Source organism: Crocodylus porosus, unplaced genomic scaffold (assembly GCF_001723895.1).
Source record: "Crocodylus porosus isolate Cpor-Errol unplaced genomic scaffold, CroPor_comp1, whole genome shotgun sequence".
Lineage (NCBI taxonomy): Eukaryota > Metazoa > Chordata > Crocodylia > Crocodylidae > Crocodylus > Crocodylus porosus.
Window position 1 is genome coordinate 14584551 of NW_017728926.1, and position 10353 is coordinate 14594903.

General features: G+C 52.4%; 1 protein-coding gene across 4 annotated transcripts in view; it reads left to right on the forward strand.

The window, feature by feature from the left end:
* The window catches only part of LOC109314399 (Golgi integral membrane protein 4-like), a 62618-nt gene extending 52628 nt beyond the window's left edge, over positions 1-9990 (forward strand). For 3 of the 4 annotated variants that reach the window (XM_019541559.1, XM_019541558.1, XM_019541561.1), the window contains 4 exons: positions 2738-2805; positions 4843-5013; positions 7692-7763; positions 9425-9990. In XM_019541559.1, coding sequence (XP_019397104.1) covers positions 2738-2805; positions 4843-5013; positions 7692-7763; positions 9425-9535 — 422 coding nt within the window. In that variant the 3' untranslated portion in view covers positions 9536-9990. The remainder of the gene's footprint in view (positions 1-2737; positions 2806-4842; positions 5014-7691; positions 7764-9424) is intronic. The other variant, XM_019541560.1, reaches the window with a different exon arrangement.
* Positions 9991-10353: the final 363 nt, after the last annotated feature.

Genomic DNA, 10353 nt, shown 5'->3' on the forward strand with positions numbered 1-10353 from the left:
CCTGCTTGCAACAAGTCCCCTCTGTGGAATCAAGCTAATTGCTTCACATCAAAGCAGATTCCTCTCTGGAGGGAACAGCAATGCTGTGGGGGTCAGAAAACACTGCGACCAGCCGGTCTTGACCTCCATGTCTTAATTGGAATCGACACCCTAGGGAGTGACTTCGCCGCCCCGGCCATGCGGCTGTCTAATTGGGAGCACTGCCGCCTGGAGGGCTCTTGTTTGATGTTCCAAGACTATGGAGCCACTGCTGGGGATGTGCAGCACAGACGCTCTGCCCCTCCCCGCGCAAGGCCCTCGTTAGAGCTGCTCTCACGGAGGAGAGTTAACGAGCAAGATGGGGAAGGATCATTCTCAAAATGGATGACGAGTCCCCTTCGCGCCGCCATCCCTCGGGAGCCTTAAGCAACATCGCAGGCAGGACTAGGTCTTCCCTGTCTGTTTTGTTTTCACTTTGGACGATGTCTTCAGGCTCCTAGGACACTGGCTCAAACGCAGCATGGCTTGGATTGCAAGCCTGGGAGAAGAACTGCTCCATCCCCCCAGAACGACAGACTGGGATGCGTTCTGGAAACTAGATAGCTTGAAATCCGCAGGTGTCTATGGGCACACTCGGTGTGCCACCAACTAGGTAAGGAGAGCAATGGGTTTGATGCATTCATTCCGAATTAATTAATTAATGCAGAACTCCTTTCATTATACCCCTCGCCACTTGAGTTTGCTGTCTGTGTGTCCTGCTTTGCACCTCACTTTGTGGCGGGCACCACCTCATCAGGACTTTCTTCTCAACCCAAAAGTCCCTTGGAGTTATGACTGTTGAGGGCTGTGGTCTTACTTGTCAGCCACTCAAGCCCCTGTGGGACATGGTGGGTGCATCTACATGTGCTATTAACATGGAGCAATAAACTCCAGCTCATATTGCACTGGAGTTCATCGCTCCCAGGTGCCACGTCTTCACGTCGCCTGGTGAATGCGGCGCATTGAGCTGGGTCGGAGCAGCCCTAGCCGGCATGGGACCCAGGGGGTCAGCCTGCTAGCCCAGGGCCGCTCGGACCCATCTCAGTATGTGCAGAGGGGCTGGCTGGGGCATGAGGGTGCCCCAGCGTGGGGCTGCCTGCACTGAAGCACCCTCCTGCCCCTGCCAGACCCATCGGCATCTACCTGTACGTTGCTGCGCACTGAAGAGCACTGCCACAGGACGGTACTTGTATGTACAAGCACCAACCTGCGGTGGAGTTGATTTGTTTCTGGCGGCCTAATAGAGCTGCACTTGCAGGTGTTGAGACTACTGTAGAGCTAATTAGGCCGTCCCGCAGTAAATGTCTCATGTAGATGTGCCCAGTGCCTTAGCCGTGCCAGTCTAAGGAAGGAGGGAGCAGAAACAGCATCCTGCTACATCAGCCCTGCAGCCTCAAGCTAAATACACGGTCAGCCAAAACGGTCTGATGTGGCCGGACATTCACCGTTATCCATGGCTACGTGCTCCTAAGGTCCCTCTATCGGTGCTTGGAGTGACCATTGCGTTCAGGGCCAGAGCTGGATCCTACTGGTGAAATGCGGATCCGGGGCCAAATCCGACGGGCTCTCAGTCCAGGCTTCAGGTCTGGGCCCCCTCTCGCTGAAAGCAAGAGCTGTGCCAAGCCCAGTGTCCCTCTCCAGCCTGTGCCCGGAGGTCAGCATAACTAGCCACCTTGCTCCCGCTAACTGACCCTCAGCGGGGCTGGTCTTTCCCCCAACGCCCAGCACTGTGCCTTTATTGTGTCGTCGTCCGTTAGCAGCAGCCCGTGCCCCAGCAAAGGTGGAAGCGGCACTGACCTGTAGCCCGCGGTGGCACGTTTCTGGCCGCGAGTGATGCTCTGACTGGCTGCACAACTGGGTTGTTGCCATGGATACCGCCCAGACTCGCAGGAGCCCCAGGGAAAAACAAGATTAGTGCCTGAGCAGCTGGCGGCTCGGAAATCCCACCGCCCTGCAGCCGGACTCCAGCTCTCTCGCCACTTCCCGGGGCTCAGAGGGGCGGACCGGGCACGGCAGGGGGCGTCGAGCCCCCGAAAAGGAGACGCATCACTGCAAAGTCCTCGCCGTTACTGTCACCTGGAATCATTTTTCCTATAACCTTGACTTCAGGGAAGACGGTGAATGGCAGTCCCCCGTCTTACCCCGCCTTTCAGCCCTGCCAGTGCAGTATCTCTGGGCTACGCAGTTATTTGCAGTCATTTGCATGCGTTTTCTGCTGTTCCCCACCTTCCTAGTTTTGGATATGGGAGAGATTTTCTTTATCGCCAACAGACCTCCTACACTTCGGGGGTTGCCATTGTGGGAGGTGGTGTTGGTGGGTGAGGGCAGAGCAATGGGAGCCCCCGGAGATGTGTGGAAAGTGTGGGTATTGGCACGGGGGGGGTGCAGCCGAGGCAGCAGGAGACCCCGTGTTTGGGCTAGGGCAAAAGTGACTCCCAGGTTGGATGTTGGGGCTGAATTGCAGGACCCCACCGGCCTCAAATGCAAAAGTTGCCCCTTCCCTTGCCTCTAGAAGTAGCAAATATGAGCTTGTAGCCTGTCTAGGTGCTGACTGGTGAAGCAGGCAGCGATGATACCATAACTCGCCATCGCTGAACAACAGCATTAACCTGCTACCGCGAACAGGGCCCCATTCATACCAGCCACGGTGTCTTTTGCTGCTCCTCTAGTGAGGTGTTTGGACCGAAGGGCCTACTTTTCACATCCTTTTTCCTTGCAGATGCTGGCATGATTGAAAGAGAAGAGAACTTGAACCCTCAGAAGGACACAGCTGCCCAGGAGCCGATGGTAAGACGAGTCACTCAGGTGCCACCTAGGTACCTCCCGTGAGTCTGGTTAGAGACACCGCTCTTCCTACTACAGCAGATACTGGAAGCTGCAGGGGGTGACAAGGAGGGAAAAGGTCAGTCTAGAAAGGCCCTGCGTAAATACTCTGCCCTGTAACACCCGCCGAGACGGGACTCGGGGCTGGGTGGACCTGCAGTCTGACCCAGTCTCTTATGCTTATAGATGCTGTCAGTGCCACCGTCTCTCCAAGATCTTCCTCCCCTCACCAGAAGTTTTTATTTTAATGAGGGACAATGGGGGATTGTTGATGTTATTTTTTTAACACCGCTCCTATTGAAGTGCTCAAGGGAAGATGTGGTCAGCACAGTACTAGGAGCCAAGAGTTTTCATCCTGGCTCCTGCCACCAGTTTAAAATCAGTATAATTACCCACCAGTGAGTGTCAGGAGACCCAGAACTGGTCTGTGCATGAGCTGGGCCGCTGGCAAAGTGGGTTTCCATAATCTGTTACAGTGCATCTCCGGTTGGGAGTTGGCGCCTTGCTCTTCTTGTAGGGATGAATAGGAGGCAAACCCTGGTTAGATCCTGCCTCACTGGGAGGGGGCCATGGGGAGATGGTCCTGGTCATAGAAAAAGGGTTACAGTATGGAGAGGGCCAGAGAAGCACAGCGTGGGTGGAAGGAGAGGCCTCAGCCATTTGCAAGGCTCCTCCAACTGCAGGGGAAAATACATTGGCACCAGCTCTGAGGAAGCATCGTTGTTCGGCCCTGTCTGTCAATTAGCTAAAGGGTAAAGTGCTTTGAGGGTGTGAAGTGCCAAGTATTATCGCCCCTGTGCTTTTACAGTCCCCTGTCAGTTGTGAGAGCCTCTCTCTTCTCCATCTGGGAGAGGCTGAAGGAGAGAGCAGCTGCTCCCCTGTGCGGTGAGAGAGGAGTAGTGACCTCGGAGAGAAACAGCTTTCCCCTACCCCTTCCATCCCTGGCCTCCGCGCACAGCGGCTTGTGTCCCCAGTGATGCTGGGTTTGCAAGACCACAGCCAGGCCTGCAGGTCACTGCACCAGGGGAGGACTCTGCAATGGTGTCACAGCCGTGACCCCTGCAAAATCGCCTTCCTCTGCCTCCCCAGCGAGGACACAGCTGTTTCTAGTTGGTATCTCCCCCGCATAGGCATCTCGGTGCTGCTTCCGCTTCTCTAGGAACAACAGCCTCCCTTGGGCGGAGGAGGACACCATAGCAAATGACAGCAGATATTAAGCACAAGAGATGATTTCCTTCCCCCTCATCCTCAGCTCAGGCCTGACGTGCCCATCACCAGGCATATTTGTGGTGCGGGGCAGATGTTTTGGCTTTCCCACAGTCCAGAGCAGCGGGTGCATTGACATGTCTCCTGAGAACATCTGTGCCTAGAAAACCATCCTTGTTCTTTTGGGCAGGAGGCTGTCCTAAGTAATTTCAACAGGCCTAGCGTGTCGCCTTTTTGCTTAAGGCAACTTTCCTTTTCAAAGTAGTTTAATGCATAGAGATTGCAGCCACCTCCTTTCCAGGGGTTGATTCGGGGTCGTCAGTGTGTTGCAAACGAGCTCTTCCATCACAGCAGGGCAAACCAGTCTCCTGGCACGAGTGTTTGAGTGTTGCTTTCCTTCCTCCCTTGCTCTAGGCTCCAGGCAACACCTTGTTCGAGCTTTGTTAACACTGAAGCCTGGTAGAGGTTATCAGGAGTTGGACCAAACTGGCTACTCTGGAAAGACCCCTGGAGTGGACTCAGGATGGGATAGCAGCGGGGTGGGGGCTGTGGAAGGAGAAGGCAGGGTTGCTGGCTGTGTGTGACCCCATCCCCTCCTTTAACCATACTGCTTGTGGGCTGATATGAGGGCTCCCCTACAATGAGCCTGGAGGAGGTGGGAAAGGCCTTCCTCCTGGAGGCTGCAGTCAAGCAGCAGCTCTCCCAAGTCTCCAACCTTGTTGGCTCCCTTGGTGAGACCTGGATGCAGTCACAAGCGGGACCAGCTTGGTGTTAACGAGATGCTTCTCTCCCCAGTTGCCCGATGATGCTGCCGACCCAGCCCAGGATCCCAACAACCAAGGGGAAGATGAATTTGAGGAGGCTGAGCTGGAGAGACCAGACTTTGAGGAGAAGCCAGGGGACTTGGACAAGTTCAAGGAACACAACAGACCGGTGAAGGAGGGGACGAAGGAGAAACCAGCACAGGTGATTAAAGGGAGGGGAAGCCACTTCCACAGTGTATGGGCAGGCAGGAGAGGGCAGTGCCTTCAAAGATTTCCCACTTGCTGACCTCTATGCTGTACCACCAGAAGCTGCTTACAGATACACCATGATGAGCTGGCTGAGAGAGTCCCTCCTGCTCCTAATTTTGTACAGCTTGAGTCTGCTGAGTCCATTCCAAATTTCCTTTTGGCCCCCAAAAGCCACCGGCAATGCTGCCACCCTCTCTTGAGCTTCCTGCTCCAGTGGTTGGTGCACTCGCATCCCCTGGCTCCCATTCTCCACTCAGTAGTTCTGCAACACATTTTCCCCTTCTCCAGCGCCAGGCTGGGACCTGAGCATCCCAATGCCATCGGTTCATTAGGGGTGAGGAGAAGGGTGAAGAAATTTGATTGCATTATTCCTATTGTGACAGCTTGCCATCTCCAGTGGGTTAGTGAGGCCAAGGCCATGGCTTACACAACCCTGGTAATGCTCCGCTGCTGCAGGTGAGTTGTTTGGACAGGGTAGGTCTCCTAGTCTCGGGGTCCACTGTTACATTCAGTAAAAAAATTAACTTTAAACAATAAAGTGTTTAAATCAGGACTCATTGCTCTCAGATGCTGTTGAGAGGCCAGGGCCATAGCAAGATTCACACAGGGATGAGGTACACATGTGGATATCAGCGGTATGCAATGCTGTGACAACTCATTTTTTGCTTCGGGAGCTAAAACCCATCTCTTACTAGTGGAAATCAGGACGTCCTCTAATAAGACTAGTGCCAGGGGGAGAGAGGTTGATTATCCACATCTACTACCGGGACTGCTGCTGCTTTAGGGCCTGTGGTGCTGGGCAGTGTCAGAGGCAGGCTGCTGGCCTCTGTTGACCTTGGGTCCAACCCAGTGGGGCCCCCTCCTCTGTGACTTGTCTGGGGTGGCCCCTTGGTGTTAGTGGCCCTTGCAAAGATCCTACCTGCTTGTTTGCAGAAGGGAGACATTCATTTTGCCAAGTATTTCTTGCTGTCTGGAGTCAGATTCTGCAACGACGAAATCTGAGCTCGTTTTGACAAGCTGCTGAATGTTCTCCTTGTCACTTGTTTTTAAAAGGAGCATTTTGTCTGTCAGGCTGTAAAGTGATGATCAGGAGCAAAGCTTAAATGAGTCCCAAGCCAGTGAAACAGTTCTCGAGAGAGCAACTGTCTCTTGCAGTGCTGTACAGAGTCACTCTGAGACCTTGGACAGACGCATGCATTACCCTGGGCAGTGTACATTGGTTTTTATCCTGATGTACATCATGCTGGGAGCAGCTCTCCTGGGCTAGCTCACACCATAAGTGACTGTTACTTGCACCTCCCTGCTAAGTAATGCTACCTGTTTGCCTTGAGCAACTGGCTACTTTTGAATGGTTGGAGACGGACAAAACCTAAACCACTGGCATAGTTCAAGCACTGATTCTTCCAAGGGTAACTCTCAAGCTGATTTGTCCCTACATAGGCTTTTGCATCATCTGTTGGCTTCTTTTTTCCATCAGTGTAATGCTCACAACAACAGCATAAATGTTTTGTCTGTCCAGGGCTTGACTGTGAAAAGAGTTAGCACCTTAAATCCTTGCCTTCATACAGCACTGGGGTGAGCTGATCACACTGTACAGGCAGAAGGCAGGTACTTTTGGAGGAGTTGTGAGAGGTTTTGCAGCGAGAACCTGTACTGACTTCTGACTCCTTTCAGCTGGCAATGACGTTTCGTGATCAGCTTCTTAACTATAAACAGGCTAGCATGTGCATACCCCACTGCCTTCTGCTAGATGGAATCAGAGCTGCGTGGCCGTGTATCATAAGACCTGTTCTGGTGATGGGAAATGGTGATTCTCCTTTAGTTAAAACAAGAGGGGCCCGTTGTTTTGGGGATTTTCCATCCCATGAAGTTTCAAAGCAGCCCGCTGTGAGGTCCTTTGTAACCATTAGCTTATTGCAGTCCAGCTATTGAGAAGTCTCTCTTGCAGTCTGGATGCTGCAGCAGTCAGAGCCATGTAAAATGCTAGTGATAAACGGGGTTTAACTCTTGATCAGACTTGCTTAGTGAGGGGACAGTAGATAACATAAAATAGCAGAAGAAGCCAAGATCCTTTTGTAGGAGCACCTCTCCTACCTCCAGTTTTCCCATATTTCTCCACTGCCTGAGCCTGCTGCTTTGTCTGCCCCTCCTCAGTCTTGATCTGGCACCAGGTTTCTGTTCCACCAGCTGGTTTTCTGTAGCCAGGGCAGCAAGCAGGCTTGGGGTTAGAGCAGCCCTGAGCAAGGCCACGGTGAGCTCCTCCCAGATCTGGTGGGCGTTGGAACGGGTAGCGAGCCGGCTCTATTCCTGTTTGTGAGGCTTGTGCGTGGGATCGCAGTGCAGGTGGCTCTTCATGAGAGCACCATCCACATGGACCAGATGGCCCCTTGCTGCTCAGCCTGTCAGGTGAGACAGGAAGTGACAGTGAAATGCAGACCTGATTGGAGTGGCTGTAAATCAGAAGCTCTGTAGACCATCCTTCATGGATGTCCCACGGTCTTGATTCAGCTTCCTCTATACCTTAGGACAGTCCTGTTCTCCAGAGCTGCTTGACTAGCAGGGGAGGAGGTGTTCTTCGGGTTGATCACACCAGGCTGCTGTAGTAATGTCTGCCCTGCCTGTGTTTTCCAGGAAGCTGTTGCACCCGAGAAGGACAGGGAAGACCCCCTGGATGAATACCAAGAAGATCAGGAGCAAGAAATTGTATGACATTGATGTCCCCTCCCTGCCCTCTTCTGCAGGATGATTGTTCCCTGAGTGGGTTTGGGAATAAGAGCCAAGGTCAGCCCATCAGTGTCTGAACAGCTCTGATGGATCCCCTGAGGTCCTGCTGCCTGGTCTTGACACCTCCTCTGGGCACTGATGCCCTGTGTCTCGTGGAGCACCCAGCACTCTGGGTCCCAGGTGCCTTGGTGAAGTATGCAAACAGGCCTTGCTTTTCATAGTCGTTGGTTGTAGTTATGTTAGTCTAAGGACATAGGCAGACAAAGTTCTTTGAGTAGATGTGATATCTTTTATTAGATCAACTGGAAAAAATTGTTCTTTGCAAGCTTTGGGGCACACTGGGGCACACTTCTCACAGGACAACCGCTCTCTTGCCAATCTCTCAATTCTGATCCTCAAAGGGAATTTACAAAACACCTTTCATAGATGAACCTACAAACTTCACTTCATAAATCTACTGGATACAAAACACCATGAGCTAAAAATATGAATTTTCATTTTCACCTAGGAGAAATTGTACAATCTTTGCATTCTCCTGTGCCTGAGGAAGGCTGAGTGTGCCCAAAAGCTTGCAAATAATTATTTTTTTTTTTTTTGCAAATATCTAGTTGGTCTAATAAAAGATATCGCCTCTGCCACGAGTTCTGATTCCTTTTGCCTGTAGGCCAATACAGCTATAACCTGTATCCCTGGACTAGATATAGACATTGGACTTATGGCACATTATAACCTGCTTGCCATCTGATAGCCCCAGGTAACCTGTGTGCATTTTACCAGCTACGTTGTATCACCAGCTCAACATTTCCCTTTCCCCGCTTGCACCTACCTGTCTCACACCTAATGCCTCCCATTCCCTCTCATCCTCATTGCCACGTATTTGCATTTTCACAGACCTGCACTTTGCATATTGACTTCTGTTCTACCCGTGAGAGCACACGATGCACCAGCAGACTCTCTCTATACCTGAAGAAGGGTGTTTGTGCCCTAAAGCTTGCAGAGAACAATTTTTTCCAACTAGTTGGTCAGATAAAAGATATCACATTTACCCAAAGAACCTTGTTTGCTTTCCAGAGGTGCATCCCAAAATACTGTTGATTTCAGGGGGAGCAGCAGGCAGCCAGCACCTCTGAAAATCAAGCCCCTGGTAACAGTGGAGGCAAATGAGGCTTCAGGTGTTTTAAATCCCCCTCCTATGACACACTTATGCCATTGGTTGTTCCAGGCACGGGGGATCTGCAGGCACTTCTTGCCCCTCCCCAGACCCCTGCACAGCCCAAGAATGAGCTTTTGGTTTATTTTCTGGTTGTGACTGACTGGCTTTCACAGTGCTGGGCATGGGGGTGTCTCAAATGAAACTCTTGGGTAGCAGATTTAAAAGTAACAACAAGAAGTTTCCTTTTTCACTGTGTATAACTAACTTGCAGAGCTCATTGCCACATCATATTTAGCAGGGGGTATCCCCAGGGGTTTTGAAGCTGTTCTGTGCCAGAGGGGCTGGACGGCCTGTCCTCATAGACCTTCTTGGACAAAGGATTATTATGTGGTTTCCGCAACGGTAGGGACTGGCCACAGTGGCCCCTTCTAGTCCTGCATCTCCTGCCTCTTTGGTGCTAATGTCCCCTCTTTCTCCTTGCCCATAGGAAGACCATGGAGGGGAGGTGGATGATAATGATGACCTGGAGCTGGTCCAACAGCACAAGGACCATGCAGGGCTCCAAGGAGCTGGTGGCAGGAAGGACGATTACTACTGAAAGTGCTGGCAGCCCCAGAAGAGAGCAAAATGCCGTGGGAGCAAGGGACCCAGCATAGCTGGAAACACCTGCGGTGACCTGGATACAGCATTAACCCCTGCTGAAGAGGGGGAGAAACAGGATGAGACGAAGCTTGAGAATGCACATCCCTTTTGCGGGCATGGAGCTGTCCACCCCCTGCCCGGCGGCGTAGAAAGGCGAAGTGAGGCTGGACTCGCGGTATGGCTGAGCCCTGCTGCTTCTCTCTAAAATGCTGGTTTCTCCGTGGTTTTTCACACTCTTTTCTTATTTTCCCCCTGTTTCAGAAGAAGAGTTTGTCTATTTTTTACTGCCTGGGGTGCGGGAGGGCTGGAGTATCTGCAGGTCTCCAAGACTCTGCCAGTGGCATCCGCCTGAGCTGGATTCTGAGACGTACTTGGCTGATCTGTAATACAAAGCAGTTGGTCTTTCTAAGAGTGTTGGGTGAATGGTGTTTTTTTACAGCATCATCCGCTCCTACCAGGGGGAGGCGGGGCGGGAGGGCAGTCAGCTTGGGCCGTGGCAAGGAGTGCACCCTCCTCCTGAAACATCACCAGGGAGTGACTCCAGCTCCTCACCCCTTCCCTCCTGAGCCCCCAGTCTGGCATCGGTCCCCACCTGAGGCAGCAGACTTCCTGCCTGCGGCAGGGGGGCTGGACTCGATGATCTTGCAAGGTCTCTTCCAGCCCCTAATAGTTTCATAGTAGCTAGAGTCGGAAGGGACCTAGGTAGATCATCTAGTCCGACCCCCTGCCTGAGCAGGAAAGAGCACCGGGGTCAGATGACCCCGGCAAGGTGCT